Source organism: Melopsittacus undulatus, chromosome Z, assembly GCF_012275295.1.
Source record: "Melopsittacus undulatus isolate bMelUnd1 chromosome Z, bMelUnd1.mat.Z, whole genome shotgun sequence".
Lineage (NCBI taxonomy): Eukaryota > Metazoa > Chordata > Aves > Psittaciformes > Psittaculidae > Melopsittacus > Melopsittacus undulatus.
In genome coordinates, this window is record NC_047557.1 from 18,820,646 (window position 1) to 18,847,414 (window position 26,769).

At 39.5% G+C, this 26,769-nt stretch overlaps 2 protein-coding genes across 4 annotated transcripts in view; one reads left to right on the forward strand and one right to left on the reverse strand.

Moving 5' to 3' along the window:
• MTREX (Mtr4 exosome RNA helicase) overlaps positions 1 to 15,551 on the forward strand; it is a 46,325-nt gene extending 30,774 nt beyond the window's left edge. For both annotated transcript variants that reach the window (XM_005151948.4, XM_031051624.2), the window contains exons 18-27: positions 13 to 81; positions 4,175 to 4,300; positions 5,525 to 5,635; positions 5,960 to 6,148; positions 7,213 to 7,376; positions 8,224 to 8,329; positions 10,161 to 10,217; positions 10,615 to 10,777; positions 14,847 to 14,951; positions 15,320 to 15,551. In XM_005151948.4, coding sequence (XP_005152005.1) covers positions 13 to 81; positions 4,175 to 4,300; positions 5,525 to 5,635; positions 5,960 to 6,148; positions 7,213 to 7,376; positions 8,224 to 8,329; positions 10,161 to 10,217; positions 10,615 to 10,777; positions 14,847 to 14,951; positions 15,320 to 15,372 — 1,143 coding nt within the window. In that variant the 3' untranslated portion in view covers positions 15,373 to 15,551. The remainder of the gene's footprint in view (positions 1 to 12; positions 82 to 4,174; positions 4,301 to 5,524; positions 5,636 to 5,959; positions 6,149 to 7,212; positions 7,377 to 8,223; positions 8,330 to 10,160; positions 10,218 to 10,614; positions 10,778 to 14,846; positions 14,952 to 15,319) is intronic.
• The window catches only part of PLPP1 (phospholipid phosphatase 1), a 60,217-nt gene continuing 48,881 nt past the window's right edge, over positions 15,434 to 26,769 (reverse strand). For both annotated transcript variants that reach the window (XM_034073191.1, XM_031051577.2), the window contains exons 4-6: positions 25,508 to 25,565; positions 18,094 to 18,270; positions 15,434 to 15,892 (exon numbers count right to left, since the gene is read on the reverse strand). In XM_034073191.1, coding sequence (XP_033929082.1) covers positions 15,767 to 15,892; positions 18,094 to 18,270; positions 25,508 to 25,565 — 361 coding nt within the window. In that variant the 3' untranslated portion in view covers positions 15,434 to 15,766. The remainder of the gene's footprint in view (positions 15,893 to 18,093; positions 18,271 to 25,507; positions 25,566 to 26,769) is intronic.

A 26,769-nucleotide genomic window follows, 5' to 3' on the forward strand; every position in this document is an offset into this window, starting at 1 on the left:
TTATATTTTCAGGTGAAAAGCGAAGATGATAACGTTGGATGGGGAGTGGTTGTTAATTTCTCCAAGAAATCAAATGCTAAGGTAAAATATACATTCTTTCTATACATTACTGCTTTTTCTGAAAATACAATAAAACTCCTATGTTCTATGTAGTTTTCAAAGGAAAAAAATTTACCCCAAATTTACAAAAGTCTTAGGCCTTCCTGAAGTGAGAATATACAGAAAAAAATCAGGAAGGTGGGACAAACCCCAAGTCTTGTGATTATTTTTTAAATTCTGGCATATTTATGGAGCAAATGTTTACAAATGTTTTTTGTCTGGGGTAAGTAGTTCAGAAGTGCACATGGCACTACAGACTTTTCATACTATATAGTTTGTTTCTGTACTTCCCCAACAGCCTTACAGTAAGCCATTCATAGAAAAGATAGCATGTTATCTATTCTCTGTATAGAAGCTGTATAGAAGTGAGGGCTGAAACCACAGAGATACTGATATTTGGCTCCATATAGAAAGTTATCTTAAACTGAGGAGTTGGATCTTGAGTGTTAAGTTAGTGCCTGAGGCATGGGATTGCTGGTCACTTGAGATGCTGTTGTAGAGTTGAGGGTTGGGAAGTTAAAAAAGAGAGCAAAACAATAGAAATGGATTTGGGGAAATGTGGAAGAAAATGCAGAGGGCAGTGATGCAACAGAAGCCAAATTTGGGTTTCCTTCCAAATACCCATTTTTTATAGTTGGTCTGTGCATAACCCAGCAATGATGTTTTGGGCTCCCTTTCAGAAATGTTTTCACAGGCTACTCTTCTGCATAAATTAAAACCTAGGTTTAAAGTGTATTTTTCTGTGGTAGCATTTGTTCTGTAATTTTGGCAGAAGAACACTGGCATTAATTGCTATATCTAAATGAGAAGTCTGTCAGATTCTGGTGGTGTCTACACATTGTGGCACCTTTTGGTGCTTTTCTAATATATATTCATTAAAGAGAAAATGAGAAAAATGTGTGCATCCAGAATTTACTAAGAAAGATTCTGTTTTGATTTTCCATCTTCCTTTTGAAGGTCACTTTTATTTTTCAAGCTAGAAAACTAGACTGTTACTGCTATTGCTTAAGCTTTTTCTTCTAGACTGCTTTTTTTTTTGTAGTCATATGAGCAGTAACACAGATTCACCTCTCACCCAAGCCTTCTGTATGAAACTGCCAACTTCTGCATCACTGGAGTCATTTCTTCTGTGTCATATTTTATTCACATAGACATTTGCCATCTCTGGCCTGTCTTACTGTTATATAAAGCCTTTAGGTTTGAATGTTAGTTTGGAAATGATGGTCTGTTCTGCAGGATATGGCTCCAGCAGAACCTTTTTCATTATGTCATTCTAGCAGCTGGGTTGAATTTTTCCTCCTGAGTTCTGTGGAAAGAATGACAATAGGTGCTGAAAATTATGGAACAGGCTCAAAGCTATGTGACTTTTAGAAACAGTGTGAAAGACTAGTTTCTATAAGCAGAGGCAAAACAAATGACTTAAAGAAGCTGCAACTTACCCATTTTCATGTGTTTATTCAATGCGTTTTTGTCCTGGGCTACAGCTGCATTTCACCATTACTCTTTAATGTAGTAGTATATTTAGTTAATATTGGAAATACATCACTATTATGTCATGTCTTTAAACCTTAATCCACTTCTAAGCTGGGACAGATCTTTGGATTTGCTTTCAGAAATGATGTTAAATTTCATCTATTACTAGCTTTTCTTTAATTGCAAATTTTTCTTCACTGTATTATAGTTTCAGATTAAGTCCTTTTTCTAGTGAGGAATATATGTAATTAAGATTGACAGCATTGCACTATGCCTGTATTTCACTGAATAATTCTCTTTGTTCATTGCAATGTGAAAGCAAAAGCATGAATCAGTGTCACTTATGTGCCTTGTTAATTATATTTAGATGTTTTTGCAGCATAATTTCACAATGCAGTGTTCCACAAAGTTGTGAATGCAAATAGCACTTTATTCTGAATTACAATACACTGAAATTTATTTCAAGCTGTGATGCTTACTATGTATTGCACATTATAGTAGGCTGCTGAGTTAACTATTTTTGAGTAAGAAATTTTATTTCCACTAGATTGTACCAGCAGTATACTAGTTTTATTCTTGTGCTGCATATAGTCCATATTGTCATCTGGTCCTTGGTTCTAGACATTTTTGTCTGTTCACAGTTAATGATACTAAAATTCAAGATGCTGCAATTTGGTCTTCCCTCTTTGGATTGTTATAATCCTTGTATATTAATTTTATGTACTTACTTGTTCATGTTTATTTATAATGTTTACTGCATAAACATAATATTTAGTACTGTGTCATGGTTATGGAGTTTTCAGTGAGTCCAGTGTTACTGATCTGGGAATCTGAATAAATCTGTGCCACATTTCTGGGTTTGCAGATATGACCAGCTGTCTTACCTGGTTTCATTTTCAATTACATGAAGTAATAGATGATTCAGGGCAAATCTAAAATCCTTGGAAGGTACCCTGTCATTCAGTATTCTGCCAAGGAGGACAGAGTGTGAACCTTGAAGCATGTGAATCAATGCAAAATAAATTAAAGGAATGATTCAAAGTTGGTATGATAGAGATGTGTTTTTTACTGAGTGTCCTAACCTCCTTTTACTCTTGCATATAAAAACAAGCCAGTACCTAAAATGCTGTAGGAAATCCATTGAAGGGAACAATACATACTGAAAAAGCAGTTCTAGATTGTCACATCTGGTCAGCATTATCTAAAAGCCATTGCTATATGTAAACTTAGAATATTAATAATTAACAGCAAATGTTAATGACATACCCTTGCTTTATTAATGGGTTTACAACATGGTTACTGATAATAAGTTTTTTTTCCCCTCATAATTCTCTAGACATTTCCAGTGCTAGTATTTTCTGTAACATGTATGCGCTGCTGTAAGTTTAGTCTCTCCTTCATTCAAGTCAGCATTAAGCTTTCTGTGGCTTTGTCTGGATACTGATTTGGTACACATGAATATTATATTAAAGCTCTAATTTGGAGATCAGCAAGGGTGTTGTACATTGCTGTGCTTTCTGCAAATGTAGCATTGAACTCAGAGAAAGGGCTTCTTCCTCAGCAAGTAACTGCATTTGTGGAAGAAGTTTACAGATCTTGAACAGGATAGCCCTGTTTTTCTGTTCAGTTTACTATGGCAGTTTCAGTACTTCTAAGAATCTCTTAGAGATGCTAACTGGCTCCACCTTGCTTTACATGCAGTGAAAAAAAACCCAGTATGAGGTTGATTTGTTATGAAAAACACTGCCCAGTAAAACCAGAGTTAACACAGGATTTTGAAAATACTTTCTCCTATATTTGGAAACAGGGAAGCTTGCACATACTACTTTATGAGGTCTGCCTTCAGTGTTAGGCTTATAAATTACTCAATCTCATAAAAATATTTGGTTGTAGGAGTGTATTTGAGCAACCTTAGCACATACTAATCCAGTCAAATAATTAACATCAATTTTTTTTAAAAGCGGTGTATAAGAAAGGATATGGCTTTGTGAACTTGTGTCTTTAAGCAACACATCTGCATGTTTGTGTTCTTTAAATGAAGTTCAGATGCTATGTGTAGAGTTTGGGCCCTATAAAGAGGTGGTCTTCAAGATGCAGCTTCATCTGCAGGTACAAGCTGTAATGCTTGAGAGCTTTTTCAGAGGTTTTTATTGTGGTAAAAAAAAGAATATGAAAACCTGCAAATGGAACAGATTCCCCAAATTGTGCTCCTTAAAAATAAATAAATAAAAGGCAAAGTTCAGTACTCCTAGCATGATGCAAATATTTTGCATTACAGTTGTGAAGTGGTGGGCTTACATTGAAAGAGCTATGTCTAGAAGAAGATAGAAGCTCCCGAAACTGCAAGTAGAATTTAGGCTACACTGACAAGGGAGGATGGGGAAAGGGTAATTTTTTCAAGGTTTTCTCTGTGAGGGATCTTTCAAACAATACTAATTCAGTACTTTTTAGAACATACTGCATCACTGAGCTGATACTCTGTGACGAGCACTAGTTCATTTCATACCTTTAATATTGGATATGTCATGCTTTTTCCTTAAGTTCTTCATGGTATTTTAGAATAACTGATAATAGATCTGGTTTTTTTTTGTGCCCTCAACAGACAAATTGTGCTGAATTGGACTCATTATATGTAGTTGAAGTGCTACTGTACTGCAGTAAAGACAGTTCGAAAAATTCTACCGAATCTGCAAAGCCAATCAGCCTTGATGAGAAAGGAGAGATGCAGGTTTGTTACACATATTTATTCTCAACAGTTTCTTATAAATGTTCTCAAATATTCTATTTCCAAAGCATTTTCAAACTGTGGTGAAAGAGGTGTTGGTGTATTGAGGGAGAGAAGGGGGCTGTATACCTGACTCTGCTCTCTTGAACAGTTCCTGATTTCACTGAAGAAGTAACTTGCCAATGGGAATGAAATCCTTGAGTGGGTTTGTTAACCTATAAGAAGTGCTTTGAAAAGTGCTTGCTGTGTGCTACATATTTCAAATCTGTACATAAAAAGACTATAGCAGTAATGTAAATAAAGTTACAAAACTTACCTATGTATGTGATAAAATGTGCAGATAACCAGGTGTTTATAAGCTGTTTTTTTCTTGCATGCTTGTGGAAAATTTTGTGGGTAATGTGCATTTGTTCTACTAGAACTGAGAATTTAGTTAAATTTTTAGTAGTCTTTTTGTAATAAATTTATTGATAATGTTTGGCAGATACTTTTCTTAGCATTATTTTCTGCCTCTGGGAACAGAATTCTTTTTTTTTTTACCTATTTCTCTCTTTCAGACCCCTTCTGCTCTGTGAGCCTACCTCATTCTAAAATCAAATTGATTTTTTAGTGAAAGCACTGCATTATTTAAATTGAAAACCTGTTTCAGATCAGAGACAGTTTTTAAATTTTTCTTTTGTCTTTTTGTGGTTTTTTTTTTTCCTTTTTTTTTCACAAAGTCAGCTTAAAGCTTGAGACACAGTATTGAATCTTCATGGTATCTTCATGATTTTATACTTCTGTATATGTATTTGCTGATTTGATGTTCTCCGTTGTTAGCATTCATAGTTAAGTATATGACAATAACTTTTGTCTGGTTTGGATCATAACAGGTATTCCTGTAGATAGGAGATGGGGTAATAGAAAAACTGATTATTTTTTTTTCCCCACTTGTAGCCTCTCTCTTGATTTAACTGAATACAGAATTTTCTCATTTGGACAAACTCTGTTTTCTTGTTTATAATACCTCAGGTTTTGTTTTCCTTAATAAAGTTGTGCTATGTAACAGTAATAATAAATAACATTTTTTTACTGATGCATCACTGAATCCCAAGGGTTGGAAGGGACCTCAAAAGATCATCTAGTCCAACCCCCCTGCAAGAGCAGGGTAACCTAGAGTACATCACACAGGAACTTGTCCAGGCGGGCCTTGAATAACTCCAACAGTTACTGCCTTCTCTTTTACAGGTTGTTCCTATTTTGGTACACCTTGTTGCAGCTATCAGCAGTGTCCGACTTTACATACCGAAAGACCTGCGGCCTGTTGACAACAGACAAAGTGTGTTAAAATCTATAAAAGTAAGTTCCAGTAGGCTGTGTACGCTCTCTACTCTGATTAGTAAGGTACTCTTGGACCCAAGACAAATTGTTCCAAAGAAATTTGTCTAAAGCTTGTCACATTTTCACACTTTTTCTTCTTCTAGGGCTTGGAAGACACCATGTATGTCAGTTGTTTCCTCTTGTCAACAGTCATTTTAAGTTGATTTTGAAAACTGCTGGAAGATCACATAACAAACTTACACCACTTCCTTCTGTGTCTCTGTAGTTGTGCCAGCTGATTTGTAAGAGTGTAGCTTATTTCTGTTCCTAATTCTAGAAAAAAAAGTACCTTTTTCCTTCCAGGAAGTACAGAAGCGATTTCCCGATGGAGTACCATTACTAGACCCTATTGATGACATGGGCATCAAAGATCAAGGACTGAAAAAAATAATCCAAAAAGTAGAGGCATTTGAGCATAGGATGTATTCACATCCTCTTCACAATGATCCCAACTTGGAAACCATATACAAACTTTGTGAAAAAAAAGCACAGGTAAAAATATGAAACAGAACCCTCTATCTATATTTAGCTGAAGAGAGAGAAACCAGTACTTCCCTTCTTACTTGCTTTTTGTTTTTTTCTTTTTCTTTTTCTTTGCAAAGCCCAAATAATCCTTTTTTAATGAAGAAGAGCAAATAATCCTTTTAAAATTAACAAACCCAAATAATCCTTTTTAACTACAGTAAAATAAATTAATCTCACTAACAAACTGGCTGAGTCAGTGGTATGCCCATGATTAATACATCTGAAAATAAAACTCTTCAGAAAAGGTCATCAGGGATTAGGTTACAGAGGTGCCACTAGAGTCTTTTTCACTAAATAGGTCTAGCACAGTGTAGGTCAGGTCTTAGCAGGTAGTTGAAACTGAACATTTATAATATGCCTGTACAGAGCTTAAGCTGAATTGATGAGGCTTGCCAGCTTGGGGAAGTGTACCGTACTAATCACTAATCATGGTGCTGCTGCTTCCTGAGCCAACTCCCACACTGGAAGCAATATGGTTATTTACTTTGTACAGAGTTGAACCTTGCTAAACTGAAACTGGTTGTGGACAAGAACAGCTGTAATGTTTTTATGCTGCTCTAGATAACAGGTTCTCCAGGAGTCACTTCACAGAAGCGAGGTGGTTCTGGTATGGGCAGCACAAAAGTTACATGTGGTAAGACCTGATGGACCAAGCAGTGTTCTGCAAATGTGTCTGCACTGTACAGCCAGCTGTGAGAACGTTGACAGTGACTGTGACAAACAAGATGACACTGGAGAAGCTCTAATAGCTGGAAATAATACCTTTTGGTTGCATTTGATTGGACCATTGATTAGCTCAGATTTAGTACAGATTTATTTTTTAAAAAAATTTGTTTTAAATCTCCAAATCTCCATCTCAGTGGAGTTGGACGAGTCACTGTCAACTACTGTGTTGATATCCTGTCATGCTGGGGCCCTGATGTAAATGACACAATTTCTTTAGAACAGTTGTTTGTTAAACCAGGATCATGTTATTTCTCTCCGCTCCCCTCTTCTCCCTCTCTCTTCTTCCCCTCTCCCTTTCCCCCCAGATTGCTGTAGATATAAAAGCAGCAAGACGAGAACTGAAAAAAGCTAGAACCGTCTTACAAATGGATGAACTCAAATGCCGCAAGCGTGTTTTGAGAAGACTGGGGTTTGCTACATCCTCAGATGTTATTGAGATGAAAGGGCGGGTTGCTTGTGAAATCAGCAGGTAATTGTTTCTATGTGATTATTGTCATGAATACACATTTTCTGTTCTTGATGAAATTAGTATGCCATGCTTGTATTTCGAAGTTCAGAAACCACTGAAAGATAGATCAGAGACTCTGGTTTGTGTCATAAAGGGAATATGCTGATTGAAGCAATAAAGATAGCAACTTAAGGACAAACTACAATATCAAGTGGGGAAGCTGAATCAGAATTTTACCAACTTCCTTACTCTCAGGAACTGTTTGCTGACAAGTTACGGTTTTCCTTGTAAAAAAATACTTTTTTCCCCGTCTTATGCATTTGTCTGAGAAATTCCAAAAATTAATGTGTAGTTTTATCTATAATTAGATATTTATTCAAATAGCATGTTTGGGTTTTGTATCCACTTCATGCACTGCCTTTTGTAGTTCATAATTAAACCTTTATTCTACAAGTAAATTGAAGCAAATTTATTGCTTTTTTCAATATCTTGGAAATATCTAGTTTAATCTTCTTTAAGCAGCAGCAGTACCCGTTCTGGTCCTGCTGCCTAACTGGTTCTTTTCAAACTCTTGATAGCCTGTCTGATAAAAACTGAGTAAAGCAACTGTTAATACTAACTTAAGAACTATCAGGAGAGATTATTTGTAGTCTAGTAAGAGCTTTTAGTTTCTTTAAAATGCTGTCTCACTCTTTTATTAATTAGCATCCTTAAAGAGATAGGTTATATTAGGTTTTGGTGTTCCTGTAAGAAAGTTAAGACGCTCTTGGTTCTTATCAAATTACTTCACAAAACAGATTAATAGTAATTAATTTAAAAATTACATATCAGTAAGTCTTCTCTGTAAGCTTCTTCCTCTTTATTTTAGTGCTGATGAACTACTCCTGACAGAAATGATGTTCAATGGTATCTTCAATGACTTATCTCCAGAACAGACAGCTGCACTACTAAGCTGTTTTGTATTTCAAGAGAATGTGAGTTACTTTTTCAGTCCATGAATTCTAGACATTTATGTCTACCAACAGTGTTGTTTATAATTCAGTTTCAGAATTGGTCATAACAGTACCAGCCATTGCACTTTTTTTATCCTTTCCTAAGGTGTTAGACATGAACTCTCACTGAGCTTAGCAAAAGCATTGCAACTTCAGTGCTGAAATATCTTTCCCCATGTGTGACATACCAAAGGCTGTGTAAAATTGCAGTCCTTGTAATAAGTCTGCCAGTTTCCCCCTGTTGTGGTTTAAGCCCAGCCAGTAACTTAGAACCACACAGCCGCTCGCTTACTCCCCTCACCCTCCTTCCTCCCCCAGCTCCCACAGGGATGGGGAGGACAATTGGAAGAATGTAACTAACATGGGTTGAGAGAAGAACAGTCCAGTAACTAAGGTCTAAGACAAAACCACTACTGCTACCACCAATAATAATAATAAAAAGGGAAATAACAAGGGAAGAGAATACAGCTGTTCACCACCCACCTACCAATACCCAGCCTGACCCAAGCAGTGATCTGACCATTCCAGATAACTGCCCCCAGTTTATATAGTGGGCATGATGTGCTGTGGTGTGGAATACCTCTTTGGTTAGTTTGGGTCAGGTGTCCTGTCTCTGCTTCCTCCTGGCTTCCCCTCCTCTCTGGCAGAACATGAGACTCAGAAAGTTCTTGGTTGGAGTAAACATTACTGAGCAGCAGCTAAAAACATCGCTGTTATCAGCGCTGTTCCCAGGCTGAAAGTCAAAAACACAGCAGTGCAGCGGCTACTAAGAAGGAATAAAATGAGTGCTGCTGCTGAACTCAGGACAGCCACCATGCAGTGAAGCTGTATTAGTAGACTCTCAGCTCACACGCTTGTGTTTATGTATATATACACACACACATTCTTAAAATATGGAATTATTATTTCAGAACAGAGGCTTAACAATATTTGCTCCTACACTCGGGGGTTAATTCTGAAACATGTCTATCTTACATCATTTGGACAGCACCCTTGACCTGTTGGAAGTGGCAGCACTACATCGTACTGATATGAAAAGAGCTGTTAAAAACAGACCATATATTAAAAAAAAATAAGTGTTTAACATCAGACACCATTGTTTTCCCACCTACAAGCTATATGGAAGTTTAGCATCATTAAGAAAATACAGCAAAAATCCACTTGCATATGAAATATTACTGCAGGTGTCGAGCAGCATGTATTACTCAGGATGATTCCAAATGTGGGAGGCACATTAGTGGCAGGTGCTAATGGGTTACTTTTGTTAGTAGAAGGCATGCCAAGGTAGGCCATCGTTAGAATATTGTGGTTCACCCAACAGTAGTACTTGGGTCTAAACATGCAGGACATAAAAATGTTGCCATTTTTGTATAGCCATATTTTCATATAACTACAGATGTTTTAATTACCAAAAGCATTTACTTTTCATATTCTTAAAGAAAAGCTTGTAACAGTTAAAGTAGTAAAGGGTCATTTTGGCAGTTCAGAACTGTGGGACAGTTAAACAGAGGGAATTTTGGAAGTATTCAGAAAGCAGGCAGATTTCTTTCATAGTGTTGCCACATTGTAAAGAAAGATTTTGGTTTTTCTGATTTATTTGGAAGAACAAGTATTTGGGGAGTTCAGTAAATTTTAGTGTTTGATAACACGTTTAAGAATAATTTGGGATGGAATAATTTTTAATTAATTAGTATAATTAATTGGAGCAATTTAGGATGGCACTAGCACACATTGAACTTTTGTTTTTGCATTTAATTTGGTATAGAGTAAATGTATGGAAGTGCATGAAATTATTTAATGTCTTGTTTTTCAGTCCAGTGAGATGCCAAAACTGACAGAGCAGTTGGCAGGACCACTTCGGCAAATGCAGGTAAATGCTGTCTGTTAGAAATAGGTCCAAGCTCAGTGTTAATGTTAACATGAGTGAAGAGTGTGGGGAAAGTATAAGCACATGGTTTTTAGATGATTTTAGATCATCAGTGAATTTGGCTGACTCTGCATGTGGTTTTGCAGTGTGTAATAATGGGTTATCTTGTTTACAGGAGGTCTTTGTGCTGATTTAGAACATGCCTTTAAAAACCTCTATGAGCTTTCTTACTACACTCTAAGATGTTAATGCAGGCAGACTTAATGAAAACAGATTTTTTTTCTGATTCTGAATAGTTTAAGACTGAAAGGGTAAACCTCATCCTGTATGCAGTACCTAATAGTATAGAAGACTTAATCTGCTTAAGCATATTTTAAATTTAAAACCCTTTATTTTAAAGGAGTGTGCAAAAAGAATCGCCAAGGTGTCAGCAGAAGCAAAACTGGAAATTGATGAAGAAAATTACTTGAATTCTTTCAGACCTCACCTCATGGATGTTGTTCATACATGGGCAAATGGTGCTAACTTTGCTCATATCTGCAAAATGACTGATGTCTTTGAAGGTATGTTAATCAGTTCTTCTTTAGGAGGTGTGGGATGGTAATCCCATATCAAGGAATGGTAATTCTGAATAACCATATAAAAGATAGTAAAATTTATTAACCTAGGTGTATTCAAGTCTCTGCATGGCAGAAACTAAGTTGGAAAAAAATTGTTTACTATATAGGTTGATTTCTAACCTATATAGAAGTCTTAATAGGATTCTATAATTCTGTATCTATAGATTCTATTAAGAATCTATAGAAGACTTTTAAAAGGAATATATATAAATTTTAAAAACTTTCTATAAATGAAATCCTATTTATTACAACAAAATATAACTTTCTTTTGTTAGTTAAAGACGAAAACATATTCCCAATGCTTGACATCAGGATGTACAGTTCTTGTGCTTGTTCTTGTTACAGTTAATTGGTTTATTTACTTGGTAAATTGAAGGTTCCTCCTGCTGTCTTAGTGATGACAGAAGTGAGAGGTGGTAACCACATCTCTGTTCTGGATGGTTCATCACAGCAGTGCAGTGCAGTGCAGATACTTGGAAAGCCTAAGATGTAACCTGCCACCTTGGGTCAGTATGGTTCCTAAAACTGGAGAAACTGCAGCTTGAGGAAGGATACTTGGTTTTCATTACTTAAAAAGTAGCATGACTTAAAGCCCAGATATTTTGTAAAAACTGAAGGTCAAACCAGAATGGAAACCTGATTTCATCTTCTGTCAGCAGTGTTGAAAGTTGTGAAGAACAGTAGGATGGGTGCACCAGTCTTACAACACTGTGTGTAATTGCTGATATGTGAACATTCTTCTTGAAGTTGTTCCTGTCGTCGTCTTGCCTCTTTAAAATGCTGTTTAATTTTTTGTATGTACACAGTTGCAATGGGAGCCCTTAAAACAGAGGAAGATATGCGGTTCTGTGACCCAGTGCATAGGACTTTCTAAAGCAGGTTGCCTGCAAGCAGTAGGAATCTTGGCAGTCTTTGATTCTGCACTCAGCAGATTCCTCCTTGTATCTGAGCAGATGGGTGAGCCTTACATCTGCTGTGGAGGCACCCTGAGGCTGGGGAACACAGAGGAAGAAGCAGTAGCTGGCTTACATTTTCACATTGGCACTTGACTGTTCAGAATACACTGGGCAGTAGTGTTTTTCATTCACTGTATTTGGGCTAAGGTCAGCCAGTTAACTACCTCCCTCAAAATCAGATCTTACGGGCCTATTTTGAGAAGTTCAGCTCTTATGGCAGGGGTTGACATATGTTTCTTCCCCTAACTTTTAGTTTGGCTGGTTTTCTGTGCCCTTCAGATATCCACTGCCAGTTATGCTTACCTTAAATGCAGAGTGGTGTTACTAAATCCCAGGGGAGTTTGTCCCATTAGCAAAGTTGCTACAGTGATAAGACAAAAATCACCCAAACAACACAAAACCCCACAGCATCCCTATTTTGATCTGAAGTGCAAATTTTCATGTTAGGTGTCAGTGTTTCCTGTTGTGATTTTCATGGAGGTTGTTGATGCCTGATTAGAGCTCTAAAATGAGGTCATTCTTCCTCTTTGACTTCTGGGCAGTGTTGAATTAGCAGTAAGGAACTGCTGTTATTACAGGCAGGCACAGTCTCATTGTAAGGAAGCAAAATTGTCCAGCCATTAGAGAGTGCATTGGAAGCCACCACATTTTTTAAAACTGTTTTTCATCACACACACTTTCCTCAAACATGCTAAAAGTACTTTCTGAAAGGCTGTGCCCTTCACAAGACACTGATGTTCAGTTGTGTGGTCCATTCAGGCTAACAGGCACCAGAAGAACTTTCCTAGACAGAAACCTTGAGTCAGTGGCATGCTTTCAGTATTACAGCATAAGGATGGATGGTGTTCTGTTATTTTTTAGTACTGATGGTCAAGTGTCTGTCTGAAGCCCCTTTGGGTGCAGTTACGAGTAGTGTGAAAACTTGAAGCTGCCTTTTGAGGTTGCAGCAATAAGCCTGTGTGCTCGAAGAGCAAATATGCTTGCCACAAATTGGAGCAGTGTTGATTGACTAATGAAAATAAGTTGCCATGAAACTGAAATGTGTACTGGGGAAAAGTAGAAATGAGAGCTTTTTAAAGCTGTAGGGAAGAATGGTAAGCTGATCAAAGTATCCTAATAACCAATTGCAGATCAGCTGTTTTGCTTTGTGGAAGTAAGTATACACAACAGTCATTTATTCCAAAAATGCAGGGTTTTTTCATGCACCAAAAAAGTATGTCTGCAACACCCCCAGCTATGCTGCCTGTAAATGAAACTCTGTGGAACAGTTGGCGTGGGTGGCCTTGGAAACATGAGATGAGTAGGATCTTTAAGAGCTGAGCTGGAGCCAGCCCTAACACAGCGTGGCCACACTCTGGGGAGCTGCCTGCAGTTAACTTCCTTCAGTTTTGTGCTTTGTGTACAGTTGACAATCAATGGGGTTTTTCACGTGATGTCATTGCAGTAGTTTTTACAGATAACTGTCCATATGAAAAGAACATTCTACAAAGCTGTTGGAAAAGTGAGAAGTAAAATAACCTTTCTCTTCTAAAACACATTCATAGGGTACCAGTAGGCCATGTCAGTTTCTAAAGAAAGAACAGTCTGTGTGAAGACAGCTATTTTCCAGGTACTATGCCTTGTCTACAGACGATCGTTCTGTGGTTCAATGAAATACTATCTAGTTCAGTATTCCTGCAGTGAGTAGGGACATCTTCAAGTAGATTTGGTTGCTCAGAGTACCATCCAACCTGACCTTTAAAATTTCCAGGGATGGGGCACCTACCACCTCTCTGGACAACATGTTCCAGTGTTTTGACAAACTTTATCCTAAAAGATTTCTTCCTTACATCTAGTCTGGATCTGTCCACTTTACTTGTCCTGTTGCTACAGGCCCTACTAAAAAATCTGTCCCCATCTTTCTCACAAGTCCCCTTTAAGTATTGAAAGACCACATAAAATCTCCCAGGACCCTTCTCCTCTCCAGGCTGAACAAGCCCTGCCCTCGCAGCCTGTCTCCATAGGAGAGGTGCTCCAGCCCACTGATCATTTCTCTGGCCCTCCTCTGAACTCCAACACGTGTCCTTTTGTTGGAGGCCCCAGAGGTGGGTACTGCAGGTGGGGTGTCATGAAAGTGGAAAAATGGGGCAAACCCCTTCCCTCAACCTACTGGCCATGCTTCTTTGGATGCAGCCCAGGATGCAGTTGGCTTTCTGGGCTGCCGGCACATTGCTGTCAGGCACAGCTCTTCATCTGCCAGTACCCATTAGGGTTCTACAGGGCTGCTCTCAATAACTCCATCCCATACTTACCCTATGACAGTTATTTTGCTTACAGCAATTTTGACTCTAGGTGAAAGATGATGTTGGAGGAAATAACCAAACAGCACGCAGTTTGCATGCCACTAGAAGAGCATAATGGTTAAGGTCATTTTGTTGACATTTGTTACAGGGACTTAGGCTGAGCTCAGAAGTTAAAACAGGAGGTGAATGTGTAACAAACTATCGTGGGTATTAGGTTGCAGTGTGAGCTTTCATGCATTAACTGTAAGCATGCAATTGAGTGCATAGAGTAGAGTAGTCCATAGACTCCTGAGTGGCACAGGAGTAGTGAGGTAGACCACACACCAAAGGCTATAAAAAAAATAACAAAAAAAACCCCTGTGTTCTTGAAGCAGCAAACTTATGAATCCCCCAAACATGTATGGGTTGGTTTTTTTTCAGGAAGGTCTAAATAAGTAACATGTTAAACTTCAAGTACTTGAAAGAAAATAGGAATTACAGAACAGCCCATGAAGTCCTCTGATTAAATTAGTTAGAGGCCATGAAGGCAGTAGAAAGGAACAACAGGACAAGCATTTGGAGACAGCTTAAAGGAAATGCCTGATGGAGAATTCCGCTGTTAAAGAGAAACCAAGTTTAAGACATACAGCTTTTCTTACCCTTGGCTTTTTAGAAAATTGAACAGGGTTGGAGAAGAAACTAAAACTTTAATCCAGAGTAAGCTCAAGCAACTGAATTACTCAGTGACATGATGTAGCAGGAGGTACATAGTTTTCTCCCACACCTTTTATACAGGCAGCATAATTCGATGCATGAGGAGGTTGGAAGAATTGCTTCGGCAGATGTGCCAAGCTGCAAAAGCCATCGGAAACACAGAGCTGGAAAACAAGTTTGCAGAGGGTATGTATTTCACTTCCACAGTACAAGTAACTCTAGAAAAGGAAAGTTGGGGAGGGCAGGTAGGACACAGAATGTGGGTGAAGGATTTGGTAATGTAATTGTCTGCTGTTGACTTCATGGTGAACAGATCATTGCTCTCTTTCCAGAGAAGAGCATTTGTCTGATAAAGTTTGACTTTAAAAGGTGGTGGTTTTGGCACATACTAACAGTTTAACAAAGTTTGTGACTGAAAATGGATGTACTGTTACTTCCATTTAAGACTCATATCACTTTCTTTACTGCAAGGTGTTACATGCATGTGACTGTATTTAAATAGTGATTGTGTCAGTTATGAGTGTTGGATATTAATGTGTTTTCCTTTTTAATAGGGATTACAAAAATCAAGAGGGATATTGTCTTTGCTGCAAGCCTTTACCTGTAACAGGTTGTCTTCCAGAAGCAGCACAAGAGCCACCTTATGGGGAAATATAATCACATGATACTTCCATTTCCAATAATTTTTTAATGGAGCGTATTTTAGCCACAGTTTAATAAGGCATGTACAAACAGTTTATGTAATATTACCGTTACCGTGTTTTCAATAAAAATTTACAGTTTGAATAACTTTGTTCTTCTAAGCAAGGGCTTGCACCAACAGATATTAAAGTTTAGATATACAATAACTGTGGTTATTGTAACTCTAGTAGATGTTATTATATACAGGTAAAGTGAGCATCCAAGAGCAGCAGCAGTCCCTTAAAGGCATTTACTTCCATTACAGAGTTAGACTTGTGAAATAGTTTTCCTTTCAGAGAGCAAGACAAGTGGGTCATGCTTCATGGTTGATGATTGCTGCCAAAGTGATTTCCATTTGTTGGAGTCTCATGTAGGGTTGTATGGGAATCTTCCTTCGGTTGAAATGTACATCCTCTCACTTTGAAGAAGTCAGACACGTACACAACCTAAGTGAACAAATTAGTGTTAAGATCCTGCACTTGTAAGTCTTTGAGACAATGGGTAAATGCTTTTGCAGATGGTAAACTCCATTATCAAAACAAAGTTTAAACAGGTTGAAATATTAGAAAGTTGCTAAGAAGTCATGTATAAAATTCTATCATCTGTGCTTTCAATAGCTTTTTTCTCCAGCTATTGCTCCCGCTCTGACTGCTTCACTGATGGTTTAAGCCAAATTTAAAGTTCGTGTGGTAAATAATTGCTCTAATGGCCTTGTTGGGAACTGCTTCATCACAGTAGCCATAATTTGAACTCCTTCCTTTAAATGAAGGGGCAAAATATGCTTGCTGAGGGTCTACACCACATGTGGGGTTAAATTTACTCTGGAAGTTATTTAGAATAGGACAGAAGAGTCTGTGCTTTAGCTGAGGAAGATGCTTCAATAGTTAATAACTTACTATCTGCAGTGTGACCTCACTTGCATTTATTCTTACTGGTTAAACAAACCTTAGATTCCTCTCCTTGGCAAGGTTCACAGCAGCTCCCTCCTCAGTTCAAGTGTCTCATAGCCCCAGCAGCTGTAAGGCTAACTGCCTATGTTATACTTCCTTGCATTTCTTTGACCATGCCACCTCACTTTCTTCACAGTTATTAACTACAGGACACATCCTTTGATCCAGTTCTGCAGTTTTTCTTCCATTTACCCACTTCAAGTCATACTAGTAGGCATGCTGAGTACAGTGCTGCATGAAGTATAGTAATTAAGAAGCTTTCTCTCATGATCCCTTCCTACATCACCTCCTGCCATCCCAGTGCAAACCTGAGAACTTCAGAACACAATTTATGGCAGCAGAAGAAACCATACTCCACACTGCAGGCTGGCTGGTGGCCCAGCAGGCTGCTTTAGCTGCATACCAGATGAGTTTCAGCTTCCACACAATGCTAAATTTCACTAAACTCAATTTAGTGCTCCATTTGCAGTTGCTGCCCCAGCATGCTCTCACCTCAGCTGTTCCTGGACTCTTCAGTTCTCTTTAAAAATAATTTCCTCACCTTTCAACTCTGTTCCCTGTAGTGCCACCTTCTACTCATGCCTGTATTGCCAAGCATCTCTAAGATACCCTCCTCGCAATTATCCAGCAGCCCCTGCTGAACTTGTTATCCTAATAAAAAATAAAATTCCCTCAGCTTTTCAGTCGCTGATGCTTCTCTCATTCCCTGCACCCCTTTTCTTAGAGAATGAGGTTGTACAAAAGTGAGGGGTAGAATTATGTTTTAGTCAACATGCAGCCATTTAACGGCTGCTAATGCAGTATTGCAGAGCTTCCCAGAGCAGCTCCAAGGCTTGTTTTGATGATTGATTGCCACAAGTAAACAAAGCTTTATCTTGGAATGAACTATGCCCTTCTGACTTCCAGCTGAGGGAACATTTGTTTATCTTGGACTTGGTCCTTGCTGGTGAGCCTCAGTTCTTGGTAATGGTATTCCTCAGTATGACCTCAGTTAGCTCATGTCTCTGATCTGTTCCCTCCCATGACTGAATGCACCATGGCATTGTGATGATGGCCAGCACAACTGCTGCCACTAAGTCAGCCAGGCCTGCAGCTCCAAGTTTATGTGATCCCCTTTTCCATGGGATAACTCCTCACTCATCAGAACAGCTCAGCTTCACATGCCTTGTGAACACACTTTTAGCACTCAAAATGCACACAAGGCATGCTGAAGAGTCTTTGTTTTCCATCAGACTGAAAAAACTGGCTGCTTAAGCTGGCAGAGATTTATATTTTCATGCTGCCCTTATCCTTAAAGGCTGTGGGTTTTCCCTCTCTTACCTCATACACAGTTCTCCTCTGCTGTTGTGCTTGAGATGTAGAATTTGGCTAGAAGCAGAAGGTAGGGTTATTTAGAGGCCCACATGGTTTTGCAGTTGATCATTTCCAACTTGGTTGTTTGAAAAGCTCTGGGGCAGGGACAATTTCATGTTGTCCAACAGCTAAAAAAGCCACTTATCATTGGTGCAGTCTCTGCCTTACTCACTAAAGTACTAGTGCTACACGCAGTTCAAGGAGTTTGAAAGTTGCTGGAGAGGGGAAGCATTAGGAAGAGAGGCCTGCTTTCCTCTGAACACAGCCTGCAGTTCTAAGGAGCTGCCTATAAAAGCAGCATTCACACACTCACGCACACCCCTCTCCCCTCAGGAATTACTTACAATGAGCACGGCTACCACAGCTCCCTGAATGAGTCCTGTTAAAACATCACTCCAGTGATGCTTGTAATCAGATACACGTGACAGACCCACATAGATGGATGCAGCAATAAGACCAAATTGTATGGTAGGACGTAAAAGTCTTGCCCAGTCTCCTTTCATTCTGGCCTGAAGGTAAAGCTAAAAGGAAAAGAAAAATAGTTCAAAAATGCAGCAAATGCAGAAGCAGTAATTGTGTAAAATTGTGCAGGGTCTGTTCAAGGAGCTGAAATTTGTGTTCAGAGACATGATGATGTCTACAGATATTCAAAGACCTCTACTCTCATAAGTATGCTATGGCAGAGTTTGATAGTCAAGTGTTGGTCTTTATGTTTTTATATAAAACTATGTGACACCATCATATAGGTGCTTATAGGTACTTGCTGTATTTGTACCAAGGTGCCAAATCACAGATTCAGGATAAAGGTACTAGTAATACCAGAGATACTTACTGGTTAGAAAGAATGCAGTGTTTTACTGCTGAATTAACTACAGGTAAGTCTCACTAAAAACAAACAACTATCATAATTTACAGTCCTCCAAATACAGGGAGCCCCATCTTGCTCTGAGCAGGGAGATCATTAACGTCTTTGGTGACATTTACATATATGTATAGCTGACAGTCTTTTTTACTTTATTCTCAATTCCAGTCACCTTTAGCATGATCAGTCTTCTGGCATCACATTCCAGCTGTAGTCAAGCATCAGAACTAACTCTATACAGTGACCGATAGCATCTAGGATCACATTCCACACTTGTGTATTTCATTGAGCTCCATGTGTTCCTTGTCCTTTCTAGCTGCATATTAACCATGTTACCACTCCAGTAAGCAAGTTAGCATGTGCAGGTCCCATGCTTTTTCTCTCCTTTCAGCTCTATTTATGTTGTATCTACGCTTTTTATGTGTTCTCAAATTCACAGTACTTTACTTAACTCCATTACTTTCCCATCTAACCTAAGACCCTGCTTTGTCTCCCTTTCTGGTCTGTCAGGACAGAAACTTATTTCAGCTCTAAGAGGAGCTTCTCCAAATCCACCCTGTAAGCAGTACTGAGAACTTGATCCTGTTGCCAAAAAAGGACCATAGTTACTGTATTTATGGAGAAGAACAATACAGCTGGAAGTTATATTTAACATTTCAAGTCTCTCTCTTCAGTATCACCTAAGAACTTCTGTTCAAGTACAAACCCTTAACTGACAGTCCTGCAAAGTCATAGAAGCTGACTAAAACCACAGCCAAACAGCACACTAAACTGCTGGTAGATCCCCCCTTGCCAACAAAAGCCATGGCTGCCTTTTAGCAGCATTAGATTTACAATATAAATACAGGCATAGAGCATGCAGTGTGGGTGCAAAGGTGTTACTTTCCAAAGTTAAACATGTGGGGAATGTTTGGTTGGCTTCTCTGACTTCTACATCATCATTTTTGGCATGCTGACTTTTTCAGCTATAAATGGAGCATCAAAAGGATCAACCCTATCCATAGCTGCCTTTAATAGGTCAGGGTGAAATCAGCCTCTGAAGAAGCTACAGCTGAGCCTGAACTTGGAAATATTTTCCTCCCTCAGGTGGTGGGCACTGCTTATTTCTGGTGACCTTAGTTTCACCAGTAGGTAAATGTTGTGCAGCCACTTCAAAAATTAGCTGTCTCACAGTTCTTTTAACAAAAGGTGTTTTAATGTTCATATAATAATACCACATCTGAATTTACCCACAGTAGACCACAACACTACCTGCCTGCTTGCCAAATGGAGCAGAGGTGGGTCCAAGGAGCACATGCTGGTAGCCTAAAAAGAGCTGGCTGACAATTTGATACTGACTGTTCTTTCCCCTTTCCCTATTCCCACCAAATTCTGCTTAAGGCAGCTAAAAGTACCTTGCTGTAATAAAGTTTCTTCCGTGTAAGCATTTCTGGTAGTTGGCAAAGGTGTAGAGTCATATTAGAAAGAAAGAGTTATGCAACTGCAGATAGGTGGGGAAATAGCTTTACTTCTGAACACAGAAGAAAATGAGGCAAACCACAGAAAAAGTGAATTTGGAAAGATGGTAGTCCACAGCACCTAACAACCAATAAAATAGTCGTACAATCTCCCTTACACAGCATGTATTCAGATTTTCTTTCTGCTTGAGAAAGCAAACAAGAAACTTGGATTTAACATCTACATAAAGACTTTATTTTCATACTAAGAGTGTAACCTCCAGTCATAAGAGAGCATCTGGAGCTGCTCTATCAGCTGCAGAATACAGGCAGTTGGCTACAGGCTTCACCAGTTCTAGGTGCTTCTTCACACCATCAGGTCCAATAGTTGCAGAGGAAATGCCCAAAGCCCTTCTTGCACATTCTACCAGGAGACTGATGTACATTACTCTAAAACTAGGTGTGAGAAGGGTGAGAAATCACACCACAGATAAGTATGAATGTGACTGATTACCTCTGTATTTAATTTCAGAAGTACCAGCTGTTCTGGTTACAACTGTTTTTTTCTCTTACTTGTTTTTGTTCAGTTGAGAGTATTTGCTGCAATAGCAAATGCCACGTTATTTTAAGCAGGTAACTTCAAACTGACATTGCTTTTAATAGGTTCAGACAGTTGTGCTCCCCCACAAAGATTCTTCTACTGCCATGACTCACTTTTGCAAGACAACAGCCATGTGCCTGGGTTGAAACAAGCCAGCACAGGAAAATAAGACTAGCCAGAGATTCTGTTTTATAATTCCACTAAATATAAACCAGGGTTGATACCAGAATCATGCCTGAGTCCTCTATATAGCATTATATGCACAGTGTAGAGGTGGCTTGGTGTTATGCTGTACTAACAGTTACTGCTACTTTGACCCTGTTGACTAGTGGCAGTCAGTGACTTTAAACTGTTCATAGGGCCTCTCCTGACAGGCCCAGCATGCATCATGCTCTTCTGCTGCTCTCTGAAGTCATCTACTTTAAGCTCAGCCTGAAAGAAGGGAAACAAGCAAGTCCCTGCCAGTCTGCTCACCTAAATCTCTTTGCTGGAAAGGAACAAACTTTACAAGTAAAATTAATCTACAGAAGCAGCAGGAACTTACGAAACATCATCTCGTTACTACTACTGTAATGCTCCTTGCCAGAATCTCACTTGCTGCTGAAAAATACGTTTGTGAGACTATGAATGCAGCAGGAGCATCCAGAGCTGTTCTGGTAGCAACATGCTCCTATCCATGACAGCTGTTTGATCGTGCTAGCTCCCTGATACCCTGTTTCTGACCATCTGTCTCATCATTCAGTTATAGCATTCAGCTATGACCTATTTCACTTCACTCCTCCATCCTGATGTTTCTCGTGTTTATTCTTTTTAAGGTGCACAAATAGATTTCATAGAAACTTCATTGGAATGGGATTAAATGATCTCCCAACATTTTTCCCCTACTAGCTGATGCTTACTCTATAATGAAAGTATGCTCTGTACACCGCACACATCCTGAACACAAGTTTTTTCTTAATCTATGGTCTGGTACTTCATTTCTAAAAATACACACAGGAATGAGGAGAAACTCACAGCTACTCTGTGGTTTCTTGAAAGAAGCCACAGATGTGAATGGGAAGGGTCTCTGCAAATGAAGAATTATTTGCTACTCAACATTTCTAGCATAACTTTCACATATTTGCTCTTCCACCAAAGCAGTATTAATATACATATGTCTGCCTACCTAATTTTAAAGTGAATTTTAATTTCTTAGATAGACTTTTAGAGGCTAAACAAGAAAACTTTATAGTCAACACCTTTAGGACACAAAATTCTTTTAACTCTATCAAAACCTAATCAGTCCTAGTCTAAAGGTCATACTTCAGATACTGAGTTTTGATTCTACAAAATCCTGAGCCATTTTCCATTCAATACCTTCTCATATTTTTTCCTCAAATCCTATTAAACAAAAAGTTCTGTACTGTTGTTTTACCTTTTAAGGTATGAGAAATCCTCTTGCATACAGTCATTCTGTGATTCTCTCAGTTCTTTATTGTGAGGGTGCTGAGGCCCTGGCACAGGTTGCTGAGAGAAGCTGTGGCTGCCCAATCCCTAGCAGTGTCCAAGGCCAGGTTGGATGGGGCTTTGAGCAACCTGGACTAGTGGAAGGTGTGAGGAGCACCGTGGCAGGGGGTTGGAACCAAATGATGTTTAAGGTGAAGGGAAGGGATATACTTATGCAGTTACTTCAAGGTGGAGGTATATCTGGGCTGCTATTCAAAGGCATGATCATGTAGCCATGTAGTCCTGCTGACTCCCCTGTGCCAACTCTGATGTTTGAATAGCCCTACAGTGAGCTGGTATGGGGAACTTATCCATTGAACAGCTGAATTAAGGAGGGAAATGAACACTCAACCACCAATCCCAACATAAACAATTAAAGAAGAGGCAAAGGTTGACTGGCACATTTAGGAGCAGGAGTACAGAAAGCAACCTAATGCCTTGTTTAGCCTATGATCTCTCTGTAAAAGAAGGCGGTTGGTCCAGGTCACTGAAATACCAATTGCCCTCCTGTTCTCGTCTGTAATTCCCTGTGTCCTTGTACACACAAGCTGTTCTTTCCCAATGAAATGTGGGAGAGTTTGAAAGCCACTCAAGTTACATCATGCAAAGACTCATCATCCCTTTTCATCCCAAGGCAAAGCAACACAAACATGTTGCCATCCCCAGAATAGCAAGGCAGCTTGGCTGGATTTCTTTTCCTCATCCTGGGTGCTCAGGCCAGCTACAGCCAAGACTGACTCCATTACAACAACCTGATCCTCAGGGAGGCACTCATGTCTGCCAACTGCAACACTTGCAGTGGGCTCATTCTCCCTACTGAAAACACCATACATTTAGCTTTTTAATTCACAATAGCTTTCAGATGCAAGCTTTAAAGTTGAAGCAAGACCTTATGATTAACTTCAGCATTCCCCCTCAAGAAAAAGGGTGCTAGTTTGGTTGCATGGACACTGCTGGAAGAGGTGTTCAGCTACGCTTGTCCTCCCATTCCCCAAGTCAAGATCAAATGGTTTGTTGACACACGAGAGAGTTTGCCAGCATTTTACTCCAAAAGGCAAGGAGCAGGCTGGGGAGGGGCTGACAGAGGCAGTTTGGGATCTGGCATCTGTTATTAGGTCACTGGGTTCCCACATACTGCTGCAGCTCAAGCTCACTCCAGTTTCAACATGAAGCTGTTGTTGGCAAGAGCATCCCAGAGATAACGGCTCCGTCTGGAGCAAACTGACACCCCTAGCTCTGCCAAACTAATTTTGAAATACATTCTCCAGCACAACTTTCTGGCCTGGCAGTGTGCAAACAGGTTTTTTCTGTCGTTTCACTCATTCCATATACTAATGAGTTAGAAACTAGAAGAAACTATAAGCCTAACCAGGAAGTAGGCTAAAAATCCAGGCCTTAAACTGATCCAGCTATGTCTTTTTTACAGGTATATGGCAGGATAACATCTTGTTAAATGCAGCCGTGATCTGTACGCTGTAAGAATTACAAGTGATACATACTACTGCTTATTTAAATATTTATATATAAGTTATTTAACAAATGAAATTATTTTAGACCCAGATTTAAATCAATATTATTCAGAGCAGCCCTGTGGAGAAGGACTTGGGCGTGCTGGTCGATGAAAAACTGAACATGAGCTGGCTTCAGTGTGTGCTCGCAGCCCAGAAACCAACCATTTGCTGGGCTGCATCAAGAGGAGCATGACCAGAAGGTCAAAGGAGGTGGTGCTGCCCCTCTACTCTGCTCTCGTGAGACTTCATCTGGAGTTCAGCTCCAGACATAAGAAGGATATGGAGCTGTTGGGAGTCCACAGGAGGCCACAAAGATGATCACAGGGCTGGAGCACCTCTGGTGTGAAAACAGCCTAGAGAAGGCTCTGCAAGACCTTGTCACAGTCCTCCAGTAACTACAGGGGCCTATAAGAAATCTGGAGAGGCACTTTCTACAAGGGCATGTAGTGACAGCACAAGGGGGAATGGCTTTAAGCTGAAAGAGGGTAGGTTTAGATAACAGGAAATAGCTTTTTACTGTGAGGGTGGTGAGGCACTGGAACAGGCTGACCGGAGAATCTGCGGATGCTGTATCACTGGCAGTGTTCAAGCCCAGATTGGATGGGTCTTTGTGCAACCTGGTCTAGTGGAAAGTGTCCCTTTACCCATTCTGTGACTATGATTCACGCTGCACAGTTTGAACTTTTCTTATTTTACAGTGCCAGGGTTTATGCCATCTGTGAGAGAGAATTTCTCTGATTCCCCCAAGATGTATGCTTGTTTTTGAAAAGCATTACCTCTATAGAATGATTTCGGCTGGAAAAGATGAGACTAACACAGCCCAGTCCACCACTAACCCATATAACTATGCCACATCTACATCTCTTTAAATACCTGCAGGGATGGTGACTTGATCACTTCCTTGGGCAGCCTGTTCCAATGCATGATAACCGTTTCAGTGACAAAGTTTTTTCCTGATAACCAGTCTAAACCTCCCCTTGCACATCTTGAAGCCATTTCATCTCCTATCACCTGTTACCTGGGAAAGAAGACCAACACCCACCTCTCTCCATCCTCCTTTCAGGTAGCTGTAGAGAGCGTTAAGGTTTCCCCTGAGCTTCCTTTTCTCCAGATTAAACAACCTCAGTTCCCTCATCTGCTCCTCATAAGACTTGTTCTCTATGGAATCACAGCTTCACCTGTCACAGTATACATGTTCAGCAAGTAACATGTAACAGTACATTTTCTCCAGTATGCACACATGGCAGACTCCTCCAGTCTCTCCAGAAACCAGCACACTAATGTCTGGTTATGATTAATACTGCCTATGAGTAATGCCACATGTTAACAATTCCATCCTGCTCATGACTCAGTCCATGGCTGGACTAAGTGTGCAAAGAGGAGATGAAGCCAGCATCAGAGTTCAGGTAAACAGGTTTTATGTGCCTCAGGTTTGGTGTAGAGCCAGAGACAGCACATGGGCAGGGAGAGAATTAGCCGTTTTCCTTACCTTCCTGTGGCAGCTGTCTGCTTGAAGACATCTGCACCCTTTTTTAAAATAACTCTTTTTTATTATTACTGAATAAAAGAGACCACATTCAATTAAAAGGTTGGTATGCGGTGATGTTGTGTTAATTGAAATATTATCACACACAGGAGTCATTAACCTTCTTCAGATGTCCCTATGAAGGCTTCCCCACAGTTTCTGGGCTAATGATCTTATTACAGGACAGAAGAAAGTAGAACTCTAATCTCCACAAAGCCTCTTATTTATATTGGACTCTTGTCTCTTGTTTCAGCCAGAGACAAGGTAAGAAAGCCAAGTAAATATTGCAACTTTTGCACTAGGTCACTAATTTAGATGGAAAGAAAGAGCATACTTACTGCTAGGAAGAGCATGCAGTACATGGAGAACGAAGAATGGCCAGAATAAAATGATAGTCTGGAAGAGAAGAGAGCAAACATCTCATTATTTTTCTTTTGCAACATCCAGTCTACAGTGATACTAATTTGTCTTGCACAAGTGAACTGGAAAAATGCAACATTCCATGCTTTTTCTTCAAGAAGGCATTCTAAGTACGTCAGACATCTGACAATGGCTTTTAACAAACAGCACAGACTTCACCACTCAGCAGCTATCTTGTTCCAGCTTTCACTCGATGTCCACATCAGGCTAGTAATTACTAGTGCTTTGAATAAAGTTGGAACAGTGAGTGAACACATCCTCAAAGATAGAAATCAAGTGCCCTTTAAAACAGTTGTTTCATCTTCTTGATAAATACCAGAATACTGTAAATAAATTATTTTAAAATTTGTAATATCCAATAGTCACACTGCCACAATGTACACATTGAAAGTTAATCACCCCAAATAAATCAGTAGCCTTTGGTCAGCATCAAGAGGTAGAAGTTAACAGCACATATTTAGACGCATATACCACGTATACACATGTATACCTTTGTTAAACATACTGATTCATACAGAGTACAATCGTCTATCGTTGAAGGTTAGGGGGAAAGGCAGGAAGGCAGTTCATTAGTCAGCCAGCTGCAGAAGACAACACCTCCCCGTATCTCTTATCTTCAGAAATAGCTTCATGCTTGGCTATCTCGTTTAAAGAGTGGCAGTACTGCCTTCAGCTCGTAAAAGCTTCCAGGAGGTCCAGACTGAAGGGACTCCACATTTGATGCTGAAGGTTCTCTCCTGCACAAATGGTTTCTGTGATGAGCTGAGTGTCAAAGCTGTAAAACAAATGCCACCCACTTCTTGCCAGGAGTAGAAGGCAACATGGAAAGACATTCTGTCTAAAGTGGAAAGACTGTACTTAAAACTATTTTTTAGATAAAAGTGGGAAAACTGTACTTAAACTGCTATTTTTCCATTTTATGCACAGAGCTTGTACCTGTGCTGTTTGACAGGCTATGAGCCAGGCTCCTGTGCAATCTAGCTACATAACAGAGCATGCCTTGCTTAAGAGTTTGGCATACCCAAACACAGCCATCTTAATTAAAAGTTTTACAGCAATCTAGATTACCCTTCACCATATCCATCGGGGCCCTGTTTTGGTGCCTCAGCCAGGCAGAAAGCCCGAGGACAGGGAAATTCCTGGTGAAGGAAACATTTCTACCCTTTGGACAAGACTAATG